Raw genomic sequence first — 27,234 nt, forward strand, 5'->3', positions numbered from 1 at the left:
AGAATACCAGAAGAATGTCTATCTGTGCTTCATTGACTATGCAAAGGCTTTTGACTGTGGGGATTAAAATAAGCTGTGGCTGACTCTGAAAAGAATGGGAATTCCAGAACATTTGATTGTGCTAATACGAAACTTATACTTGGACCAAGAGGCAGTTGTCAGAACATAGCAAGGAGATACTATGTGATTCAAAATCAAGAAGGGGGTTCGTCAAGGATGTATTCTGTCTCCATACCTTTTCAATCTGTATGCAGAACAGATCATCCGAGATGCTGGGCTATACGAAGAGGAATGCGGCATCAGAATTGGTGGAAGAATCATCAACAACCTGCGTTATGCAGATGACACAACCCTGCTTGCTGAAACTGAGGAGGACCTGAAGTGCCTGCTGCAGAAGGTCAAGGACTACAGCCTCCTATATGGACTGAAGCTCAACATCAAGAAAACAAAGATTCTAACCACTGGGCCAATTGGTAGGATCAGTATGGATGGTGAAGACAGTAAAAACTCTTGATAACAGCAGCCAGGAAAATCAAGAGACGAATTGCATTGGGAAAGTCGGCTGTGAGGGACCTCGCAAGAGTACTGAAGAGCAACGATGTCAGACTGGAGACTAAGGTGCACCTGATCCAGGCTGTAGTCTTCATAACTACGTGCTATGCCTCAGAGTTGGACAGTGAATAGGGTTGACAGGAAGAGAACTGATGCCTTTGAGCTGTGGTGCTAGAGAAGAGTGTTGAATATACCATGGACTGCTAGGAGAACAAACAGGTTTGTCCTGGAGAAGGTGAAGCCGGAATGCTCCCTGGAGTCAGGATTCTGAAGCTTCGTCTGACATACTTTGGGCATGTTGCAAGGAGGGACTGGTCCTTGGAGAGGGACATCATGTTTGACAGAGTGGAGGGGCAGCGAAGGAGAGGAATACCTTTGATGAGATGGATCAATTGTGTGACTGGAGAGGTGAGAATAAGTGTGTTTGAGATGGCTAGGTTAGCACAGGATAGAAGAGCGTATAGAGCTCTTGTACATTGGGTCGCTATGAGTCGCAATTGTGTGAATATACCAGGGTTGTTTAAATTACTGCAATGTGAGGGCAAAATTATGTAACATTAAGCAGGACACTGAAAGTGGCCTCCTTGTTCAAATATGGCAGTAGATCTTGCTATACTGAATGTAGATGGCTTTCCCCAATCCTGTCAATCATCTAATCTTACATACTGGAGACCTCAAAGAACTTATACTCACTATGCGTCTTCTAAGAATCCACTCCTGGGCTCTGACCAGTAAATTTTCACATTCCAATTACTATGACAAATCATCTAAATTTTAAAATTTCAAATCTATTTCTAATCAAGGTGTTGACCTCGGCCACATCATTGTCACAGAGCTTCTTTACAGCTTGTTTGATCTGGTGCTCGTGGGCCTTGACATCCACAATGAAGACAAGTGTGTTGTTATCTTCTATCTTCTTCATGGCTGGCTCAGTGGTAAGGGGAAACTTGATGATGGCATAGTGGTCAAGCTTGTTGCTCCTGGGGGTGCTCTTCCAGGGTATTTGGGCTGCCTCCCGAGTCTCAGCGTCTTAGGCCGCCGGAAGGTAGGTGACGTGTGGATCTTTTTTTTTTTTTTTTGCCTGTGGACGCCCTTCAGGACTGCCTTCTTGGCCTTTAATGCCTTTGCTTTGGCTTCAGTTTTGAGAGGGGCAGGGGCTTCCTTCTTCACTTTCGGTGCCATCTTCAAGGAAAGTAAAACCAGCTATTCTGACTCATGGTGAATCCACATACACCAGAAAAGAACTAGTTTTCCTTAGGAGTGTCAATGGATTTTTCAGAAGTATATCGCTAGGCCTATCTTTTGCAGGGGCCTCTGGGAGGTCAAGAAACAACTACCTTTCGGTCAGCAGCCAACCAATTAACTATGCAGGGACTCTGGGTATGTGACTGCAGTGTTGTATACTGTCAATTAGGAACCAACTCACCACAGCTGACTCGATAGCAGGTTTTTCAGAGGCTGTAAATCACACAGGAGGAAACTGCCTATCTTCTTTCTCCCAGAGAGTAGATTCAAATCATATATCCCTTCAGGTTGGCAGCATAATTTCTTACTGCTAAGCCACCAGAGCTCCCTCTGAGAATTTGACAGAAGTATAAACTCTAGGATACTGGGCACCAGTCCTTAACAAAGTCAAGTCTACTTGGAAAAGAGAAGAAGGAAGCAATCCTAGCGTGCATCTAAGCAATTACTGTCACAAGAGGATAAAAATGGCTATTCTCCCTGGTAGTACCTTCCACCACAAAACTTCACTAATATTTTGGCCAAATGCATTTATTCCTCTTTTGCCAAAATGTTGTAAGCTTGCTGTTAAAATCAAACCATTTGTATGTTGTTGTGTTTTTTTTTTTAAAAAAAGAGACACTCTCCACAATTTAAAGACAATCTCCAGCCCTCGTTGTTATTTTGATTGTAGAAGACTAGCCACTGTGCATTTCATGTTGCCTAGCAACACCTAAGGCACTCTCTTCAGAGGTGCCGCTCAAGAAGCTAAACAGTAGCACAAATCAAGATGAAGCAATCAAAAGATGAAGTTTATAATCGAGGCCACCTCTCAGTAGAAGGTTGAAATGCAGTAAGAAAGCCTCAGTCTGGGTCATGAGTCCGCTCAGGTCCCACACCACATGCACAGGGTCACTACACACGTTTCATGTAGCTCCCAGTACTGTCAACAGGGCACATCTGCAGGGATGATCTCATCTGATCCTCTACTATGTCAATATCTTACTTTAGGACCTTAAGAAGCCAGAAGCTGAGAGGCTAAATGACTTGTTCAGTATCACATACAACTGCTGAGTACTGGGAGAGCTAGCTGTCTCCAATCCTGTATATTTTCCACTATGCTAACAAGATCACATCTTCTCTATCATCTTTTTTATAAAGAGCCCAGCAATATGAGATTTATTCTCTCAACACCTGAAACCATGGGTGTGAAAATCATTAGGGCTTATAGAAGCATTAAACCAATTTAACAAGCAAATAAGTCCCAACAAAATCCACAGTTATTATTACAGAATCAAATCTTTGACACCTGTTTCAGAAAATTGTTATGTTGTGGGAAAAAATTCCATTATAGAAAATTGTGATTATTAGTCAAAATAGATAAAATAATTTTCTCTTATGGGTAAGGCCTGGTTATGTACATTAGTCTTAAGTAGTACACTGCTTGTTACAATCTGGAACCTTCTTACTGACAAAGGATGCACTGAGTATTGTGGAGAGCATACTGTCCAATGTGCTTAGGTTAATGGGCATTCCATAATCAGCAATTTTTATAAACCTGCTCCTAGTGTGGCCTATTTTTGTATCCTTTATTATCCTACACCGTGAGTGGCATAAATGGTTAATGTGTTCAAGGGCTAATGGGGGGTGTGGGGTGTTAGAGGATGTGTTGAGCCCAAGCTCACCCAGGGGCGCCGTGGGGGAAAAAAGCCTGTTAATCTATCTGTATCTAAAATACCAGCAACTGGAATTCTTTAGAGCACAGTTCTACTCTGATACACAATTTGGGGAAGGGTAGTCGTTTGGCCACAATTAGTTATAAGGTCAAAATAATTGGATCCTATTTACAACACAATACTGCCAGGTGATGCACCTGAACATCACCTTATAAACCACTCCTGGCATAATGGTGAAATTATAATAATTTCTAAGACACATTAAACACCTTATGAAACACAAAGATTTTTATCTTATGATATCTATGACTCGGGAAGCAACCTACCCTCCTCGTGTGTGCTTCTGATTGTGAGCGGCCATCCTGTAAGGAAGCGGTCGTTCACCCAGGTTTTCCAAGTTCCTCACTATGGCTCCTCTGTCCATCAAGGCTTCTATCATACGTTTCAAAGCAGCAGCAGTCTCTGGCTGTTTAGTGTTTTTGTTTTTAAAAAGAGAGAAAAAAACAAACATCAGAATCATGATAAACAGAAGGGTCAGTTCTAATCATATCTGTTCTACTGATGGGGATCTTTGGGTAACAAGCAACAGAAACTGTCTGGAAAATTACTTTTTTTTTAAAAAAAAAAAAGACATTTATTGTAAGGATATTAGATAGCTCACAGATATGAAGGAAAAGCTGAAGAACCAGGCCTCGGAGGGTCCAGGGACCAGAGCGGCTCCAGGGTTCTGGTAGGCAGGAACTAATGGGTGGCTTCTTCAGAGAACCTCAGCCAGGACGAGTCAGCACCAATCACTGTCAGTCCTTGTATCTCAAAACTCAAAACTGAAATTCCAGGGGAAGCAGATTCTATTGGCAGGATACCATGGTTGACTGCCCACCAAAACTACAGAAAATGGGGAATGGGCTATCTTCCAAGGAAAAATGGGGAAGTCATAACCAAAATCAAGAATAATGAATAAAAATATAATCTCTGCCCTCATGGAGCTTACAGGCTAATAAAAGGAATTAACACAAACACATACATAAAAAGACCAGAAGGTAGAACACAGAAAATGATGTAAAAACTCAAGGGCTCATATTCAGTTGGTAGAAGGGTTCACTGAGGAAAGTTTGAGAGGAGCCTTGAAAAATGAGAGGAAAAGAATGAACAAAGCAATGAGTAAGAGTATAGATAGAGTAAGAAAGTATGAGTGCACTGACAGAACAAGTATGTTCCCAGTGGAAGAAGTGCAGGGGCAGGAAGTGTTAAGGAAAAAAATTGTAGGCTGAGAATTAGTATTGTGTGCGTGGGCATCACACACACACACACACAAACACAAACCAACTAAACCCAAATTCAAGCAAAACCCTATCACCCAAAGGCTTTTTGAAATTTGTAGTGAATTTCCTTTTGCCTATCTCTTTATGCCTACACAAACACACACACACACACAAAGTTGACTCTTCACAAGAGCAAACCTGAAAAAAAAATTCAACTAAAATAATGTAAAGTATAAGTAAAAAATGTGGCCAAAAAAGGACCCAAAATATGATGGCTGGGAAAATAATATTAGCTATCATTAACAGTTAAACGGTAATTTGAATCAATGGGTTGGGGGGACAACAACAAAAGTTTGGTTTGGAATATGCTGAGTCTGAGATGCCTATGGTACCCTAAAGTGACTTTTCATGATATAAAACTTAAGCTAAAAACAAGTGGGTTAGAAATACACATCTAACAGTCTATTGAGAAGATTGTGAAGTCCCAGGAGCAAATACCGAAGGAGAGTTAGTGTGTGAAAAGGTCAGTGATAGAACCTTTCTAAGTACTAGCATCAGGGAGCTGAAAAGAAGACTTGGAGCTAGAAATGCAAATATAAAAGATACAATTAAACATGACACGGAAACCAAAAGTCTCCACGTCCCAGAAACTTAAGGAAGAGTGGCAGCCTCCAGATGGGCAGAAAAGGAAAGAGATGGATGAAGAGAAAGTCACAGTATGACCGCTGCACAGTCACTTAGCAAAGCAGAGTCAGCTTTGAGATTGCTGAGTGGTAAAAGCAATGAAAGGGGGGAAAGGCCAGAATCTGAAGGGCAAACAATTCTGAGCAAATGTTTTAACAGAAAACATAACCAAACTAGTTCAAAGAGAAGGAACAAGTCAAAAAGAAAATTGACACGATACAATGATGTTTATGCCAGCAGTGTAACTGCTGTTAAGTTCCAAACCCATTGTCATCAAGTCAGTTTCAACTCATAGCAACCCTCTCTCAGATTTCTCTTTCTGAGATGTGGCTATCCAGTTTTTCTCCCAAGATTTGGTAGATTTGAACCACTGACCTTCCCATTTGCAGACTGACATGTTAACACACCATGTCATGGGGTAGGTATATAATCCCCACTGATTCCCAATGACCTCCATTTGGTTTCCAAGGCTGTAAATCTGTATGGGAGGAGACTAAGCATCTTCATCCTTAGCCCAAAGTGGCCCAGTAGATTGAACTGTAGACCTTTTGGTTAGCACTTCAACACATGTGTTAAGTAATATGTTGCTGGGGCTCTTTTGCTCAAAAGTGGTCTAGTGTTTTCATTTTACATATTTAATCTTTACACACACACGTACATGTGCAAGTTTAGTAACTTGAGAACTGAGTCTCTGAGAGATATAGTATGGATTCTAGGAGGAAGAGTCCGAGTCAAGGAAAAAAATAAAACTGACAATGGGGGAGAGAAAGCCAGAGACTGAGGTATGGAAAAGGGGCAGTTTATTTCAGTGACATTAAGTGAAAGAATGAAAACCAAGATTCATAAATGCAGGAGGAATTTAAGAAATGGATCCACTGGCCCATCTTGGATCACATTAAAAAAAAAAAAATTACAGGATGAAATCTAAGCGTGCATTCAGGCAACCAGAGAAAAATCCATCCTATTCCCTAAATTTTGTTCCTGTCAAATACTGCTAAAATTCAAAGGCTACACAAAGCACTAGCTTAAGGTATGGAGAAATAATTTTTTTACTTTCACCTCAGATAAGCCTCCTGGTTATTTCATAATAAAAAGGTATGCTTACAGCATTTTACATATTTACCACTCTTATGAGAAAACAAGTTAATCAGAAACAAAAATTGGGACCCAAATCTAACTTCTTTTACATAGTTCAATCAGCATAGAGACTAAATTATTCTTTTCATTCATGGATCACAAGGTATTTTCATATTTTGGTAGGTGCCTCATTATTAACAGAAGGATATTTCTCATCCTTAAAAATGTTTATTTCTTGATCAAGCTTTCTATCAATTAACTTATATAATAAAAAGTAATATATCTCAATATCTAAGTTCTTGTTTAAATCCCAACTGAAGTGTTTACAGCATGGAACACGGAGCATGCTATTCTGAAGCTTGTGAAAGTTTCCTCTTACACTTGTCAAAAAAAAAAGGGGGGGGGGGGAAGCTACCTAACACGAAAGTACCTGGAAAACTTGGGTGCCAAAATATATTCTTTTTAAAAAAAAAAATTTAATTTTTATATGTCAAGGTTAAACTACAGACTGGTTAAATGGCCATATTCATTTCCTAGAATTCCAAACTACACAAAAGTTTAAAAATAATAAAAAGTTGTTTCTGCTCCCCAACAAGTACTCTATCTGTTTACCCCTGGATCTTGTGGTAATATATAATTTTGACTACATGCGTCATTTAGTCTTCACTCACTAGAACGCTAGAACACAAAGATGTTCCCCTATCTTATACAAACTAAATCCTAAGACATGGTACAGTACAGAGCAGGAGCTAGCTAAGTGGATTTATGTATCAACTGTATCTCCCATAGGGATTCCTTTGTTTAAGGAATGAGGAATTTGAAGCCAATTTTCACTTAGAACCCTGTTCCCTATCAGAGTGCTAACTATAAGTCATCTTTACGTAGTCCTGAGTCAACTTCTACTCACAGCAATCCTACGAACAACAGAACTGAGCCTCACCCTATCCTGAACCATCCTCAACATGCCAACCTATCTCCTCTCTTTTGTGAACCTTCGACCTTTCCCAGCATGATGTGTGATCCTAAAAACCAGTCCCTCCTAACAACATGCTCCAAATACGAAAGACAAAGTTTTACCAGCAATACTTCCAAGCAGCACTCTGGCTGCACTTCCTCCAAGACAACTGTTTTGTTCCTTTGGCAGTCTGTGGGATATTCAATATTCTTCTCCAACACCACAATTCAAAGGCATCAACTGAAAATACCATGACTTGCATCAAGTGCACCTTAGTCTTGCTTTTTGCACACCTTTTTTCCCCCTAGTCCATTTAGGAATCAGATTGATTACATCTATGGAGAACCTCACTGTCAGCTGTGAAAACTAGGCCAGGAGCTGACTGTAAAACTGACCACCAACTACTCATATGCAAGTTCAAGCTGAAGCTAAGGAAAATTAAATTGGATCCACAGGAACCAAAATATGACATTGAGTCTATCCCACCTGAATTTCAAAACCATCTCAGGAACAGGTTTGAGGTCTTGAACACCAATGAAGGAAGACCAGATGAGTCGTGGGAGGATATCAAGAATATCATACAAGAAGAGTGCAAAAGGTCATTCCAAAGACAGAGGAGGAAGGAAAAGACCAAAAACGGATGTCAGAAGAGACTGAATGTTGCACTAGAGTGCAGAAAAGCCAAGCAGAGGGAAGAATTCAAGATACTAAAGAGCTGAACAGAAGATTTCAAAAGGCAGTGAAGGAAGACAAAGTAAAGTATTACAATGAAAAGTACAAGGAGCTGGAGTCAGAAAATCAAAAGAGCCAAATACATTTGGCATTTCTTAAGCTGAAGGAAGTGAAGACGACTTAGGTATATTCTACCCAAGAAGACTCATATAAACAACCTACGTTTTGCAGATGACACACCTTTGCTTACTGAAATCTGAAGCACCTGCTTCAGAAGGTCAACCTCAAGAAAACAAAGATTCTCATCACTGGCCCAATTGGCAGCAAAATGACAGAAGGAGAAGAAATTGAAGTTTTAACAATTACAACTTGACTAGCTCTAGTCAACACTCTTGGCGCCATCAGTCAGGAAATAAAAAAACAAATGGCACTGGGAAAATCTGTTGTCAGAGACCTCTTCAGAGTGCTGAAAAACAATGATGTCAGTCAAGAGACTAAGGTGAGCCTGATCCAGGCCATGGCCTTCGCAATTACTTGCTGCACATGAGAAACCTGGACAATGACCAAAGATGACAGAAGAGCAATCAATGCCTTTGAGTTGTGGTGCTGGAGAAGAGTCTTGACCATACTATGGACTGCCAAGAAAACAAATAGATTTGTCTTGGAGAGGGTAAAACCAAAGTTCTCCTTGGAGGCTAGGATTTTGAAGTTTTGTCTCACATACTTTGGGCATGTGGCCAGGAGGGACCAGTCCCAGGAGAATGACACCATGCTTGGAAGGGTGGAGGGACAGAGCAGGAAAGGAAGACCTCAGGTGAGATGGACTGATGGGGCAATAGGGGTATGTGTGTTGGAGTCAGTGAGAGTGGCTCAGAGCAGGGCAGGGTTCAGAGCTGTTTTACATAGGTTCGCTATGAATTGCAGGCAATTCGACAGCACATAGCAGCAACAACCACCACCCAAGAATAAACTGGAATTAAAACACAGAAACAAATTACAAATAAACAGAGCCTTGACCAAGCATGTTCCTGATAATGTCAATGACAATGACAAAGACTGCCCTGTGAAGTACAGATCTTCCCATCAACAGAAGTACAAAAAGAGGTATGGGATGACCATCAAATTGAGTGCGGAAACTGGACAATAACTTCTAAAACTCTTGCCAAACCAAACTCCAATCTGATTCTGGGGTATTTTTTACGGGGGGGGGGGGGTAGAGAGAGTAACTAAAGGAATAGCAAACAAGTTCCTAGAACTGTAGTCCTCCAATATAAAGGTCTTAAGACTCCTTTATAGTCTTAAAATCTACTGAGCTCAAAGGAATTTTCTGTGGATTTTCTCTCAGTATTCACCATGCTAGAAATTAAAACTATTATCTTATTCTTTTAACAAAAATGTTTGTTTATTCATTAAAACTGGCATATTACATATTGACTGCAAGGTCTAAAGTCAGGAAAGGGATGCATGAACCAGAATTGTATCCTTTTCTGCATACTTATTCAATCTGTATGATGAACAAAATTTGAGAAACTGGGTTATATGAAGAACATGGCATCAGACTGGAGGAAGACTCACCAACCACCACTGTACACAAATGACACAGTTTTGCTTTCAGAAAGTGAAGATCAGAAGCACCAACTGCAGAAGATCAAAGACAGCCTTCAAAATAGATTCTATCTCAACATCAAAACAAATAAAAATCCTGACCTACTGGACCATAATGACATTGTTGTTGCTGTTAGGTGCTGTCCTGCTGACTATGATTCAGAGTGACACAATGAACAAACAGATCTGAACCTTGTCCTATTTTGCACCATCCTCTTGATCTCGGACATGTTCAATCAAGCCCACTGTTAAAGAGTCACTGTGTCAATCCACCTTATTGAGGAAGGTCTTCCTCTCTTTGTCTGAAGAAAAGATTAAAAGTTGTCAACTTCATTTTGTTTGAATGCATAATCAATATCCATGGCAGCCAGTAGTCAAGAAACTAAAGGTACACTGGATTAGGAAAACCTGCTGCCAAAGACCTCTCCAAAATTCTAAAAAGTAAGGACATACATTAAAGACCAAGGTTTGCCTGAACCAAGCCATGGTATTTTCAAATGCTTCCTATGGATCTGAAAGTCACATAATGAATATCGAAGACTCAGGAAGAAATGATGCCTCCAAATCGTGACAATTGAAAAAGTACTAGACATACAAAACATAAACTCAATACCAAAGTTGATTCAGACTTGTAGTGATCCTATTTCCAAGTTGTAAATTAAAATGGGAAGAAATTACCTAGCTTTCTCCCAGGGAGAATTACATACAGGAGATATAAAAGACTCAGGGTTTGCCTAAGCAATTGAAGAATCATCTTTATTAACATCACTACCAATCTCAAAAGCTTTAAAGTGTTATAACCAGCAATCACTACAATGTTCTCACAGTCCACCAAAACCACAGTGAATTCATGACCTTGACCTGTATCTTCCAACACCCTTTCTTACCTTTCTTACTTAGCAACAAAGTCAAACTCTATGAAATTGGAAATATGTAAACCATTCTCTGCAATTTTAAAATGCTTTCTTAAAAACGGAGGGAAAGTTCCTTGAAATATCAAATAAAGAGAGTATCTCTGGAAATTGTGTAATGAAAATCTTAGAGCAATTTGTAAATGAAAATCTAACCTTTCAAAAGGACAGGCTTTACCAGGATGTGGCAACAACAGCTCTGCCCTAGCAGGCTTTGGAAGATTAGAATGCACAATCATTAGTGTCAAACTGTGGGAAGCACTAGTCCCACCTAAAGATATTTGTGGAAGTCCAACTAATAACACCGGTCCCATGAGATTTATTTTATCAAGTATGCTTATGAGTCTCTTTCATTGAATCAAAAGTTACAGCCTTCCAGGAAATTAACGACTAAAAATCATCAAGCATAAACTTACTTAAAAATATGTAGGATAAAATTCAGCAGAGACAAGGCTAGCACGCTTAATCATGTCTACTTACTGATATAAATTACTATACACATGTAATCTGAGAGTAAGCAACTAAATATTAGTATTTGTGATTTAAAGATTACAAAGGTCTTGAGTCTTTACCTGCTCTACTACTTTGCTCATTAATAATTTTTAATATAATCAATAATAATTATATATTATCATTACATAATTATAATATAATCAATTTTAATACATAATTTATTGTAAATATTAAAATATAACTACTAAACAAAGATTCCAATAATCTTGACAAAGTAAAAGAGAAAGATGTGTTAGGAAATTAAGTATTGTACGTTGTCTAATGGTAAGAAGGTGCACTGAAATCTTAAATGCACATGGTTCAAATTCACCAGTTATTCTATAGGACAAGGATGGGTAATCCCCTCCGATGTGATTTACTACCTCTGAAAACTTGCTGGGGTATCAGCTATAGGTTGGTGCAGATTCGATAGCATCCAAAAACGGTCCTATAAAAAGGGGCTCTGGTGATGCATCTGCTTGTGAATTGTACTGCTAACCATAAAGCTGCCCATACCCAATGTTTCAAATCCACCAGCAGCTCCGTGGAACGAAGATAAGACAGCCTCTCTCCTCCCACTGTAACTTACAGCCTCAGAAATTCACTGGAAGGTCAGCTATGAATCAGAACTGATTCAACTACAATGAAGGAATTAACAGTTATTGTTAGGTGCCATGGAGTCACTTAAGACTCAAAGTAACCCTACGCTTAACAAATTGGACTCTAGCCCTATCCTGTGCCTCACAAACTCAAACTCACAGTTGCTATATTTTTGTCAATCCATCTCATTGAGGATCTTCCCCTCTTTGATGATGCTCTACTTTTCCCAGCATGAAGTCTTCTACCAAGGACTCACACTTTTGAAACACGTCCAAAGTATGTGGGACAAAGTTCCACTATCCTGGCCTCTAACAAGCATCATGGATGAACTTTCTAAAAAACAGATTTGTTTATTCTTTTGGCAGTCTGTGGTATATTCAATTGCATCAATTTTTGTTTGGTCTTCCTTATTCATGGTCCAACTTTCACATGTATATAAAGAAACTGAAAATATCATGGTTTGGGTTGTTGTTGTTATGTGCCGTCGAGTCATTTGCAATTCATAGCAACCCTATGTACAACAGCCCTAAACCCTGCTCTACCCTGTGCCAACCGCATTGCCTGTGACACATTCATCCCGATTGCCCAGTCACTCAATCAATCCACCTCATAGAGGGTCTTCCCCTCCTGTGTTGTCCTTCTACCTTCCCAAGCATGATGTCCCTCTCCAACAACCTGTCCCTCCTTACAACATGTCCAAAGTATGTCAGATGAAGCCCCAGAATCCTTGCTTCCAAGGAGTAGCCTGGTTTAACCCTCTCCAGGATGAATTTGTTTTCTTGGCAGTCCATGGCTTGGGTTAGGTGCTCCTTCATCTTTAATCTGTTATTTTTGCCCTTTAAATATGGCTTTAAAGACGTCAAGACAGCAGGCGTGCTCAATGGAATGCTATTCAATATCTATTATGTGAAAAGCACTTATAACTGGTTATTTAATTTACACACTACTTTTATGAAAAATAGGTTACAGGACAGGGACCCACAGAAATCTTTCCTAGGAAATCAATTTCATTTACTGTTATTGGCACAGGTCAAATATAGAAGAGGAGGTCTACTCATTTAACTTTGGGAGCTGGACTGAAGGAGCAGAGAATGTATCTTCAGGGCCTACCAAATTCTATGTCAGAAACAAGAGTTCTATAAAGTTAGTACTGTGAGGAATGAAGAAGAAATACTGACCATTTATTATGGTTTAATTTCATTATCTAGAAAGCAACTGGAGAAATGTTCCTCTCAAAATGTTCTCTAGACAAGAGTGTCAGAGCAGCTCCCTGAGCAGCTTACCCCAAAAAAGGAAAACACAAGAATATGAAAGACAATGCCCCTGCCCTTAGAAAGTTGTAATACAGATAAGGCAGACAGTAAATGACAAAAGGCAGGTAAAAAAGTAAAAACAACAATGTTAGAGAAACTCAGAATAGTTTGTAAGGTTTTGGTGGCTGCCCTACACCAGATCCACAGCAAGGAATACTCTTTTCAAATAAGGGGGATAGGGTCTGGAGTATCAGGATAAGACAGGAAAAGCATCAAAGAATTTCTGTTTGGGGTAGAACCAATGTGGGCACTGTGTATGCTACAGGTAGAAGACATTGTTTTGTCCCCACCACTGGTAATATTTTATCTAGACTGTTAAAGAGTTCAGTTTCATTTCAAACTCATTATTAATGAAAACATAAACTTTGTGAAAAACAATTTGTATTAGTTTACAATTCATATACATCCAATCCTAGCAAGATCATGTCTAGGATTTTACTCTAAGCAATTTATTATATCCATATAAAGATTTAACTATGAACATGCTCATCACATAATAATTAGAATAGTAATTAGGTTGAAGACTAGTTTTCCATTAATAGGTGTAAGAAACAGACTTTAGACTGGTCTATCTTTCGAGTAAAGAGAATAAAAGCTGGCTGAGTAAGTGAGGAGCTGACCCAAAAGAAACAAATTGTTAAGGGACATGACAAACCACAGAGCCTCCAGAATGTGTATACAAACAAGGTAAGGGAAGAGGGAAGGGACATGCAGTTAAAAGGAGACAAGGCTTAGATGACATAGGAAAAGAATGTGCGTTCCATCCCTGGTACTCAGTTAATGAGGAATGGGGCCTGCCCAGTGAGGAACTTTAGGCCTGGGAGGTGAAAACTCTTGGATGAATGTGGAAGGTGCACCCACTTGTCTGTGTCCAAATTTTGAAAAATTGATTAATAAAGCCTTACTCTCGCTACAATGAATTTGGATTGGATTTCTTGTTGGGCCAATACTCTGGCAATTTAACCAGCAAATCCTTATGAGATCGACGGATCAGAAAGAACCATCACCAGCTTGGAGAATGACCCTACTCAGAGGATTGTACTAATTGGCCAGTTGCCAAGAGGAGTCAAAAGAGTGTTCTGGGTACAGATAACATTTTTTTACAGCAAGAAATTGATTCAATAAATTCAAAGCATCTTCATCAATGAAAGAAATACAAAAACCAAGTCCACTACAGCTTACAGTAGTGATCTTATGAACAGCAGGCTGGGACTTGCCCTATCCTGCCCATCCTCACAATCTCAGCCATGCTCAAGCTTATTATTACAGTCACTGTGTCAAGCCCATCTTGCTGAGGGTCTTCTCTTTCACTAAATCCTATTTACCAACATGAAAATATTTCAAAATAACAGAAGAAATCAGTGTGTGGCACCTACATTTTTGGGACTGCAGTGCAGATTCTTACCACTAGGCCACCAGAGCTCTGACATCTACATTTTTAATGAAGGGGGGAAAAGAAAGACAAGAGAAGACAAGAAAGAAAAATGAACCCACTTCATATGTGCGCATGGAGAAAAATCTTGATGAATACATAGCAAGTTTTTAACGCTATTAGACTCCCTAGAACATTCTCTTCTTTACAGTTTTAATACCTCATTTCTCTTACAATGAATGAATGGAGCGGTAAAATGATGTTTTATACTCTCAACATAAAATGATAAACTTCTTTTTGAGTGAAGTCTGTTTATGTTGTGGAGTTGGAACTGACTCATCGCTGACCCTTCACCAGATTTTTAGAGGCTGTAAATCATACAGGAGGAGACCGCCCACCTCTGTCCCAAAGAGCTCCTAATAAAGGCAAACCTCCTGTCTTTAGGTTGGCAGCACAATGATTTACTGACCAAGCCACTAGTGCTTCCTTATAATAGGTACATCAACTGTGAATTCTATGTCAAAGCCCTAGACCTATATTTGAACACTTAAAGAATTAATTCCAGTGACTTCAAATTCACGAGGTTTTTATAAGATAACAAGTATAGATGGATGGCATTCCCAAGCAACCAAAAGATCTCCTGCAAGCTGGTACTTCAAATAGCATTAGCAATTGTTCCAACTGGTTGTTCTTCATGGGTAGCCAGAGAAAAGGGGAATCTAGAAGTGTCGAGAGCTGACTGGTCTCAGGATTAGAAAAAAACCCAAACAAGATGACAAGATGAGACCAGTGTCCAATGAAACCAAGGTGATGAGGAAATTAAGAGAAGCCTGCCTATTCTCTATCCATGCAGCCAGGATTAAGATTCTTGGAAACCTGGAAAATCTAGTATGAAAAGATATTATTTGGAGTATATTATGAAAAGGGGGGGGGGACTGGAATGTGAGATGGGCAGTGTGAAACACAGAAGAGCAGTGCAATAAATGATCTGTATTCAGCACAGGTTAAATGAAATGCATTGCCATGGAGTCCATTCTGATTCATAGCAACCTCCATCATGTTTCTAAGGCTGCAAATTTTTACAAGAGACTGTCCAACTTTCTCCCTCAGAGCAATTGGTTGGAGTCAAGCCGACCTTTTAGGTAGCAGCACTATATATATATATATACACATTATGACAACAGGACTCCTTTTCAACTCACTACCATTGAGTGAGAACCAACTCACAGCTGATCCTCCAGCAGGTTTCCAAACACCTCAAATCACATGGGAGGATACTGCCCACTGCTGACCTACAGACCCAACGGCGTATCTGAACCACCAGATACAAGGGTTAGCAGTGCCAACTCTCTAGAGACTGGACCACTACAAGCAAGTAGCAAAGCACAAATAACAAAGTTTGTCTTCTCAGCCAGGCAATGCATGTCTGACTGGACAAATGCAAAGGTAGTAAAGGATAGTAAAATAACTGCAACTGCAGGGTAAACAGAGCATCTTTAGGTCATAAATAGATGTACCTTAAATTCAAGGAACCCTTAAGAGACCTTTGCAGCTCTCCCACTCTGAGACATCTATCCCAGTAATGACCCCAAAAGAGTATGAATAAATGTAAAGAACTAACTCAAGAGTCCACATGACAACAGTTTTAAGAGCGGCCCAAGACCAGGCAGTGGTCATTTTTTGCATTGTTCCTCTTGGAGCCTACTTTACAGGACCTCAACATCAACTCACAGAACAAAAGTTATGGCTGAGATCCAATTTTATATGTACTTACTAGTTATCAGTTAAGTGCACAGGTTGATAGCAGATCTGTGTAGTATAGCTACAATGCAATTTTGTTCCTTAATTAATCCACTCATGTCAAAAGTCTCAAGTCAAAGAATGCTTATTTAAACATCATTAAAGGACAAACTCGGTGGCTCACTTTGCTTACAATCAGTTCTCTCTTCCATGATTTAGGTAACTCAAAAAAAGTCAGAATCACCAAAGCAATCCTTCAGTGCACACTGTAATCACCAAGCTTTGAAAATGTCTATGGCTCACTCGGAGATATTCTGATTCAACTGGCCTAGAGAGCTAAAAACTACCGGGCACTAGGATTCATTGAAGCCCTCCAGGTGCAAACTTAACTCTAGTAGACATCTCATCACCTCAAAGGTGACTGGCTGAGTGGTTTATAAAGACTTTTCAGCAATAATCTCTCCCAGCTCTAATTTAAGAAACATTAAAAGTTCCACTATTTCTCAGAGGAATAATGGAGTCTTTCCTGAATCCAAAACTCTAAGCAATGATAATCATTACAGAAGAGTACTTCTGGATACTTTCACACTTCATCTGCTGGAAGAAAATGCCAAAATTGCTATTCTGAGAGTATTCCAAATACAACCTTGTGCTAGAAGGTTCCCATTTCTATTCTTCCCTTTCTCTCGTCACATGAACTTACAGATTAATAAAAGATGGGAAATCGAAGACTGGCAGGAGTCCTGTTGCCATGGCAGCAAGTAAACAAAACGCCAAAGCTCACAAAACTGATAGCAGGAATCTGGTAGACTCAATTGAGTTACCTATCACATTAACTGCTCTCCACACACAATTCTGTTCCCTGATTTCCCCTTTTATATCAACTTCTGAACAAGATAGGAGAGCAGCACTGGAATGACAAGGAGACCAGTGAGAGTAATACTCTGCAAAGGATTTAGAGAACGGAGATAAGAAAAGTCTACTTGAAAGTGAGAAACTTCTATATGGTAAGAGTCAAAAGTCATTAGTATAAGAGTCAGAACTCGCTCACAGTTTGCTCTCCAGTGAGTTTTCAGAGGCTGTAAGTCACACAGGAGGAGACTATCTTTGTCCTGTAGAACAGCTTCTGGATCTGAACCATCTGCTTTTGAATTGGCAGTAGGAAAAAATATTAGTTGGCTGAGCTAGCTCATTTAACAGTATCTACTACCAGAAGGAAATGAGCTTTGACAAGAGTGCTGAGATTTGTATACCATGATGGAAAATAGAATTTAAAAGTGACGTCCATATCCAGAACACTGCTATGGCACTCAAATTCAAGTGGGGAGGGGACGGTAATGAAATGGCTGTTTGCCCCACCCAGTGAGTGAAGAACAGGAAGGAATTAAAAGAATAAGAACCTTAAAATTCAGCTATTTTTTAGGAGAACTGTGTCTTTGCTCTGTAATATGTGTATCTTGCTCATACCATATACATCTTCCAAGTGTAATTAAGAGGTCAGTCTCTTCCCAAACTAAGTCCCTTCAAGGTTACAAGTTATTCACCTTTATTAGATGCTGAATCAATTACCTGGCACACAGTACATGGTCAATAAATGTTTCATGAAATCTCTTAAGTCAAAGAATAAATGGTAAGTTGCTAACTTTCTTAATGGAACAAGAAAGGAAAAGACTCAGTTGAATCATAAAATTTAAGAAGTAAGATCATTATAGCAAAGAGAAAATCACACCATTTCTGAAAGGCAGAGAGGATTAATCTAGAGCACACATTCTGTTAGCCAAAAGCAGAGAGGCTTAGTCAAGGAGCTAGGAGCAGGAGGAGAAACAAAACCAAATTTATAGCCAGAAACAATAAAAAAGTGCCCAAATTTCTATTTCTTAGAGTATAACCAAAACTCAATGGACATTCCACTCCTAGGATATGCTATCAGGTGCCGCTGAGTCGACTATGGCTCAGCTCTGCACAGTTCTATGCCCAACAGCTCTGAATTCTGCCCTATCTTGAGCCCCTCTTCCTGTCTGGAATACACCAGCCCCCTTTGCCATAGTCACTGTGTCAATCCTGCACATCCTATCATTTGCTGACTTAGTATTGTTCAACAACAGTAAAACTCAATAGCAAAATCTAGGAAAAATACTGTAAACTAAGTCAGCAAATGCCATGCAAAGACAACAGTTATTTACATACATCCTGCTTGCCACAGGATATGACAATGAGATTTCCATTTAGAAGGGGAAGAGAAGCAAACCCAAGGGAATGACAGTTCTCATGTTGTTGCATTTATTTCTCATCCTTACATTAATTTCCCTAGAAAACATACATTCAACTCAAAGGTCAAACTGTCTCAAAGCTGAAGACTACAAGCAGGGCAATGTTCCAAATCCAACAGGGCGATATTCAGGTGGGGTGGTCTAGAGTTGTGGCAGTGAGAACAGAAGGAAGAATCTAAGGGAGATTTATTTTTTCATGTAAGTTAGAACATGTTGTCTCCACTCCTGAAAATGTTATCCTAGACTCAGTAGTTATTTTTCTATGAATCTGTATTCTCAAATCACTCTAAGAAAATTCTAAATCTATATAAGAAACCTAGAAGTCAGTGAGTTTATGTTAATAGAACTTAGAAGAGTAAGACTGGATGCACAACAAAGAGTGTAAGTAATGACACTGAAATGTACATGTAGAAATGGGTCACTTGATGTTTTTCTTCTTGTGCCATTTCTTCAACAGAAAGATGCTCAAAACAGACAACCAAATGAATAGTAAGTGAACAAACAGCTACATAAAGTTGTAAATAACTAGGAACTGAGTAGGTAAATGAGAGCATGTCCATATACTGCACAACTGTTAAAATTTACCCTTAACCTTTTCAAAGAGGTAAATTGTTTATAATGTTAAGTGGGGGAAATAATAAGACCAACTAAAATGTACGGGAAAAATGACTGGTAGAAAATACAGCACTCTAGGAGCTGGGTCTACAGGTGATTACTTTTATTTTATAAACTGATGTCTACTTAGGGAGTCCCGTTAGCCTAGAGGTTAAGGTGGTATGCTACTAACCAAAAGGCATGCATTTTTAATCCACCAGCTGCTCCTTGAGAGAAAGATGGGTAATCTTCTCCACTGCTACTTATTAGCCTGAGAATTCATTGGAGGGTAAGTGATGAGTCTGTTCCAACTTAATGGCAATGAGTTTAATATGATGTCTATCTGGAAGTAAAACTTGTTAAGACGTGGCTGAAATTTAATTTTAGCAAATGAAACATCCTGTCGTTGTGTGTCATCGAGTTGCCTGGGACTCATGGTGACCTACACACAATCGCTCTAAATCCCAATCGATCTTGAGCTAATCTCACTGTCTCCAGCACACATATCCCCACTATCCCAGTTACTATGTCAATCCATTTCATCCAGGGTCTTCCTCTCCTGTGCTGACCTACCCCCTTCCAAGCCTGATGTGCATCTTTAAGGACTGGTCCTTCTTGTCAGTATGCCCAAAGTATGTGAGACAGAGCCTCTAAATCCTTGCCTCCAAAAAGAAACCTGGTTTCACTCTCTCTAGGACATATTTGTTTGTTCTCTTCTAAATCCATGGAATGTCCACTACTACCACAACACAAAGGCCTCAGTTCTTCTGCCATCCTCAGTCACTGTCTAGCTCTCAGATGCAAAGCAAGTAATTGTGAAGAATATGGCCTGGATCAGGCATAACTTAGCCTCTAGATTGACAATGTTGCGCTTTACCACTCTGGAGCGGTCCCTGACAGCAGATTTTGCCAAAGCAATTCATCTTCTGTTGCCAAGAGTGCTGACTAGTGGACCCAAGCAAGATGAAACTATTAATAGTCTCAATTTCTTCTTTATCTATCATGATGCAACCACAAATTGACCCAGTGGTGAGAATCTTTATTTTCTTGATGTTGAGTTGCAATCCATACTGAAGACTGCAGCCCTTGACCATCTACAGCAAATCCTTCAGGTCCTCCTCAGTTTCAGCAAGCAGGGTTGTGTCATTTGTATAATGCAGATAGTTGATGAGTCTTCCTCCAATCCTGATGCCACATTACTTCTTATAAAGTCCAGCCTCCCAAGTGGTCTGTTCTCAATATAGACTGAGATGAAAAGGAGAAAGGATGCACTTGTTTTTGTTGTTTTTTTTTAACAGGAGAAAGCGGGAACGCAGTCCCCCACTACCACAAATTATGCAGTCACGTTTCCAACATTTGGGGAAATCACTGGGTGAGCACATCCAGAGTACAATGGAAAAGCCTCGCCCTGTGAAAACCACCTTCATCATGGTTATCTCCCCTGCCAGGTAAGTATGAAAGGATGCATTCTTGACACCTCTTTTCTCCTTTGAACTATGCAGTGTTTCCTTGCTCTGTTCTGACAAATGCTTCCTGGTATTAAGTATGGGTTTCCCATGAGCACAAGCAAGTGTTCTAGGATTCCCCTTCTTCTCAGAGTCAGCCATAGTTTGTTGTGATCCACACAGTCAAATGCCTTTGCATAGTCTATAGTTAAACGTGAAAACAAGTAAAAGTATATTGACACGGTGTGGTTAACTTGACCACAGACCTCAATCACATGTCACCAGTTTTTCAAAGGAAAGCCACTGACAAGCTTCCAAAAACACAGTCCTTGAAAATTTTGTAGAGGACAGTCCTAGTGTGATACACATAGGGTTAGCAGACAGACATTCCTCTGGTACTGCTTTCAGCTAAGATAGGAAGCATTAAAAAATAAACTAACCTATGTATAGACTCAATCCATATTATAGGCTAGAAGACAAAGATTCTCACCACTGGACCAATTGGCAGCATCAGGATGGATGGTGAAGAGATTGAGATTGTACACAGCTTTAGTTTGCTTGGCTCCATAGTCAACAGTCTTGGCACCAGCAGCCAGGAAATTAAAAGGCACATTGCCATGGGAAAGTCTGCTGTTAGGGACCTCTCCAAAGTGCTGAAGAGCAATGGTGTCTCTCTAGAGACTAAGGTGCGTCTGATACAGGCCATGGTCTTTGCAATCACTTGATATGCATCAGAGTTGGACAATGACCAAGGAGGATAGAAGAATTGATGCCTTTGAGCCGTGGTGCTGGAGAAGAGTATTGAGAATACCATGGACTACTAGGAAAACAAACAGATTTGTCCTGAAAAGGGCTAAACCAGGTGGTTCCTTGGAGGCAAGGATTCTAAGGTTCCGTCTAACATACTTTGGACATGTTGTGAGGAGAGACGTCCTTAGAGTGGGACATCATGCTTGGGAGGGTGGAGGGACAGAGCAGGAGAGGAAGGCCCTCTAGGAGGTGGATTGATTCAGTGCCTGGGATAATCGGGATGGGAGTGTCAGAGACAGTGGACTGGCACAGGACAGAGCGGAGTTTAGGACTGTTGTACATAGGGTCGCTATGAGTCGCAAACAACTCGAAGGCACAAAACAAACAACAACAATGTATAGACTCCAGTCTGCCGCTTCCAGGCTTCCCCTCTGCCAAGGGGCGCGCTCTCCATGTCCCCCCAGCACCTCCTCCCAACGGCTTTTTCTCTGTACCTGCAATATGCCTCTTCACTATTATCTGAGGTGACTTCGCCAGTCTGCCGCTTCCAGGCTTCTCCTCTGCCCAGGGGCGCGCTCTCCGTGTCCCCCCAGCACCTCCTCCCGACGGCTTCAGAGGCAAGTATTTACTTCTTCTTTCCAGTACTCACAAGTTTTCTTTAATAACTTGTATCATTGCCTCCAAGTCAGTTCAAACTCATAGTTGACCCTCCAGAAGGTTTCTAAGACTGTTAATCACCTGGGATGGAACTGCTCATCTTTTTCCAGGAGGCACTAGAGCAGCAGTCTCTGGATTAGCATTAAAACTCTTTATGGACTACAACACCAGAGAGTTCCCAGTTTGTATTTATAATGTTAAAAATATCAACATCTGGTTTGTTAAAATGGTGATGAAGGAGAAGTGCAAGCTGCTTTGAAAGAACTGATGGAATACCAATTGCTGTATTTCAACAAACAGATGTAGCCCTTAAAGTACTCACCACGCTGTGCTAAGAAATCTGGAGGACAACCATCTGGCCAACTGACTGGAAGAGATCAATACTTATTCTCATTAAAAAAAAAAAAAAGCTGATTTGACAGTGTGGAAATTATAAAATGATATCACTAATACCACATACAAGCAAAATCTTGCTGAAGATTATCCAAAAGCAACTGGAACAATACATCAACAGAGATCAGAAACACAAGCTAGGTTTAGAAGAGGCCACCACATCAGAAATATCATTAACAATGTCAGATGTATCTTAGCCAAAAGCAAAGAGTACCAAACAAATGTCTGTGTTTACTATGCAAAAGCAATTGGCTGCACGGATCACAACTAAGTGTGGCTTTGAGAAGACTGGGAATCCTAGAAGACCTGATTGTGCTCATACAAAGCCTATACTTGGACCAGAAGGAAGCTGTCAGAACAGAGCAAGGAAACACTGGGTTCAAAAGTGCATCAGGGTTATGTCCAGTCTCCATACCTTTTAAATCTTTATGGAGAACAGGTAATTTAAAAGGTTGGTCATTTTATGGAGGAATGCAGCATCAGGGTTGGAGGAAGACTTCAAAAATCTGCATTATGCAGATGACACAATCTTACACGTAACTGAGGAAGACATGAAGCATTTGCTACAGAGAGTCAAGGACATTAGTCTTCAATATAAATTGAAGCTCAACATCAAGAAAACATATTCTCACCACTGGGCCAACTGGCAGCATCATGATAGACGGAGAAGAGATTGAAACTGTGGAACCCAGAAAGCTGAAACTGTTAACAATCAACATCTCTTTTCTCTGTCTTGGTTTCTGGTAACTCTAGCAGTGACTGGAACTTCTTGCTCTCTTATTTCAACTCATACTTGGAAACTCTTACTAGATTCAAGGTCTTTCCGGATGTGCTGTTGAGTTAGTGTTTCAAAATGTCTTCCCTAGTCACCAACTTAAACAAGGAGATTATGGCTAGTTTGCCTATTCCATCAGGTTTAAATTGAACAGGTTCAGCAGCAGAAAATCTGCAAGAAAAGAGGAAGCACATAGTGGAGCATACATCCTCTGGAGCTAGAGATTCCTCCTGCACCAGTCAGACCTGGATCTGTAAGAGTAACAACAGCTTCAGCAGACAACCAAAGATCAACATGAGAGAGCTGTTCCTCCCAACCTTGCTGGAGAACTGAAAAAAGCAGCCATAACTGCCATAAATAAGGGAACTTACTACCACTGACTTAACCCATGAGGATGAAGTCACAGCACCTAGGATCACGCTTGAGAAATGTCTGGGCTGAGGGCAGTAATCTGAATGGTAATCTGTTAAATTTTCTAAAAAATTCCCTGTGAGTATAGTAAAAAAAAAAAAAGAAGTGACATTCAGTATCTGGGTACTGGATTAAAATTTAAAAAAAATATTAGTGGAACTAGCAATACCTGAACAAAGTCTCTAGATTAAAATATTGTTACATTATTGGTTTTGATCATAAATTATATTGTAGTTATTTATGTGACTGACAGTCCCTGTCTTAATATAACCAAGTATTTAAGTAGAAGGAGAAATGCCTACTATTTACACTCAAAATAGTTATGTAAAATGTTTCTAAACAGGAGGGACAAGGCAAAATATGGAAAAGTATTAATGATAGTTAACCTGTAGAATTATTCTTAAATTCCTTTTTCTTGTACCTTTAAGTGTGAAAATATTCCAAAATTTTAAGTAAAAATAATTTACTCATTGTTCTGTCTATAACTCAATTCTCAGGCAATACCTGTAAGTGAGTAAATAAATTCCTCATAGTCCAACTGCTAGAGTTGGTTCCAACTCCCAGCAACTCTAAAACGTTTTCCAGGCGGTAAAGGCCAACTGAAGGAAACTGTCCATCTTTCTCACTGGGAGTCACTGGTGAATTCAAACCATCAAGACACTCACTAGAGCTCCCTAAATAAGTAATGAGAAGTGACAGATTCTTTTGACAATTATCCAGAGGAACTGAGCTGTTAACAACACTAGATTTATAAAAGAAGACTCAGGTTCAGACTAAAAACACTCATTCACAGAAGTTAAATTTTTCATTTTATTCAAAGTTGGTACAGAAGTGCTAACATTTCCATAAAATTATTACTATACTTCAGATACAGGACAAAATACCACAGAAAAGAATGTATTTTTGCAAGAAATGTAGTTCATCTTAAGTTTCCAAATACTTTTGAATGCTAATGCAGCAGCTAGCAAAATAACAACACACAGTACACAGAGAACAGTGCATCTTACACTGAGTCAGTAACTGACAGCTCTTTAGCAGATTTGCTTCATGTTTTTTAAACAGCAATAACACTTTTAAAAACACATTAAACCAAAATCATACATGTCTACAATTTTTAAAATCTGCTTGTAGGTTAGAATAGCCAAGTTAGAATTGTCATGAATGGTTAACCATCTTAAATCTACATTTTCACTGTATTCCTTTCAATATGGAAGTAACCTAGTTCATACCAAATTCAACTCTGCTTGCAACTAAAATATTTTACAGTCAAATTAACCCAATTAATCACTTTTTAAAATAAGCAATGGGCAATGGAAAGTAAACTGGAAATCAGTTCACAATTCAAAAACCTTATTGACAAAATTAACAATTTCATTAATAATGTTTGGTCTAAAACACATGACAACAAATAATACATGTATACAATACACACCCCCAGTGTATTGACTGGTCTTTTACAGAAGATCTGAATAAAGCATAATAGGCAGGCCACTGAGAAAAAACATTCTTTAATGTAAGCATCTTTAAAAATACATTAATACGTATCAAAATTACTACATAAAGGCAGCAGTACTTTGCTGACATTTGGCTTAAAAATAAAGGAATGAATGAAACGATTTCACAGGATATTATTAGAAAAGGAATTGGTTTTCTTCTTGAAGAAGACTACTTACTTTTGCACAGCAACTATTTTTGATATTCACCTCATCAGAAAAAGAAAAAAAGAGAAAAAAAGCACTGGTAAGCATAGCTCAAGTTCATATGTGATCACCAACATCAGTCTGAACAGAAAGCTGAATGTCCGAAGAAAAAATGGGTCAATCCCTTTCTGAACTGTGTTGGCAATTTCTAAACTGAAGCGATAATGGTGGAGGAAAGCAGAGAAACAAATTCCACACCATCATTTGACAATAATGTAAAATATGCCATTAGTAAAAAATAATAATAAAATAAAGCTTTTGCATCTTAACTCCACAGAAAAGTCCATGAGCAAAAGATCTGATCTGTTTGTCAACTCAAAAGTTAGAGATCTCACAGTGAAATTAGAAAATTCTAATTATACATATGTACACCACTAGGATTACTTTCACTTCAGCTAATTAAAGTAGTTTTCCATGGAATTACAAATGAAACGAAAATTATTCTGCCAATGGAATCTTCAAAGGCATTCTTTATTAAAGTTCTTACAAGCTATTTAAAATTTAAGAACATCTCAAGGTACAAAACACATAATATATAGGATGAACAGATTTTAACTATTTTGCATTTTATCATTACTTACTAAGCCAAAGATATACTCAACTATTCCTTGTCCTGCATTTCTAGCATTCTTCTCTTTTGGTTTCCCCAGCCTGAGGTTTGAATATTATAATGGTGTAGATACCTACCTAATTCTCTGCTGGGTTGGGGGAGGGATCTGTTGGGTTAACTAATAAAGCTTATCACATTAAGACTATACAAGCTATAATATTCATTCTGGACATGGAGTTGACCAAGTCTTTTCTTAAGAAGATAAATATACAAAGCAGAGAATAGAGAATTCTCCCCATTCTGAGGGTGGTTTGTTTTCATATATGAGAAATATTAAAAAAGAAAGAAGTATTCTTTCTTGATAAAAATGAACTATTTCAGAGTTGAATAAAGTGAAGAGTATGAGAAAGGCAATGCTTGAGTGAAGTGGGAACACTATTTCCTTTTTCTGCATACACATTCACAGATTTAATCAAATTTTGAAGAGAGTACAAGCACTGGTAAAATAATCCTTTAGCCACTTATAGCCATCCAGAAAAGCATTGTAACTCATTTGGAAGACCTGTCTCAGAATTAGTTTGGTATTCACAACACTTAAGAAGCAAGTCAAGCACATTAAAAATATAGTACCCACTTCTCAAAGACAAACCAATAAAAAATTAAAGACAAGAAATATTTGCCCTGTTAAAATGTCAAGTTTTTGGGGGGTTTTCAGACACTGTTGATGGTAAATAAGACTTCCAAATGATTTAAGATTGTTTAAGACAGACAAACCAAACCCTCTAATGGCTCTACAGGTTAAAGCAGAAGTTTGTCTAAAAAGTGTTTCACCAGAAATGTAGAAGTCAACTCCATCTCTTTTTCTTAAAAAAAAAAAAAAAGTTCCAGCTTATGGGGAAGAGCTCAGACTTCATTACTGTTAGTATCTCCAATATAATTACAGAATTCTTGATTATTTCTATTCTTGCCTTTCATCAAAGGCAAGCAGTACAATTTTACTCAGACTACTTTGTTGAGTCATTTAGACTCACTGCTCAGGGGTTGCAACACTGTGGTCCTCTTTTTCATAACAATACCTGGTGGTTTTAAAATTGGCACTTGTGGGATATTGAGAACACTACTAATCTTGTGCTTTCTACATGTGAAGATACATATGTATATAATGAACATGACTTTGTGCTTTCTATGGACTTTAGCTTTTCTCTATAATGGAAAATGAATTGCTTTCACAGACTGCACTAGGCCATCAATAAAATACACTCTCAGAACTAGTATCAATAATTTTAAATGTTTAAGTGAGCATTAAGCAAATACAAATAAATAATGTATAAACTACAACATCAACACAGAGAAAGCTATCTGGTTTCCTGAAACCTACACAAAACCTGCATATATAATTTTTTTCACTCCTTCTACTATGGAACAAAACTTTTAAGAGCAATATTAACAAATGAGTTTTCTATAAAGAAAGGGGGAAAGATGCAAACGGGCAGTCAATAATGGCAACAAAAGGCACTAATCAAAACACATACATTTCAGAGGCAGATCATGGATTAC

General features: G+C 39.0%; 1 protein-coding gene across 1 annotated transcript in view; it reads right to left on the reverse strand.

The window, feature by feature from the left end:
* The window catches only part of LOC102846900, a 79,759-nt gene that overhangs the window by 21,015 nt on the left and 31,510 nt on the right, over positions 1-27,234 (reverse strand). The window contains exon 3 of the mRNA XM_006886788.1: positions 3,776-3,915. Coding sequence (XP_006886850.1) covers positions 3,776-3,915 — 140 coding nt within the window. The remainder of the gene's footprint in view (positions 1-3,775; positions 3,916-27,234) is intronic.

Source organism: Elephantulus edwardii, unplaced genomic scaffold (genome assembly GCF_000299155.1).
Source record: "Elephantulus edwardii isolate Elephantulus edwardi_28Jun2011 unplaced genomic scaffold, EleEdw1.0 scaffold00051, whole genome shotgun sequence".
NCBI lineage: Eukaryota > Metazoa > Chordata > Mammalia > Macroscelidea > Macroscelididae > Elephantulus > Elephantulus edwardii.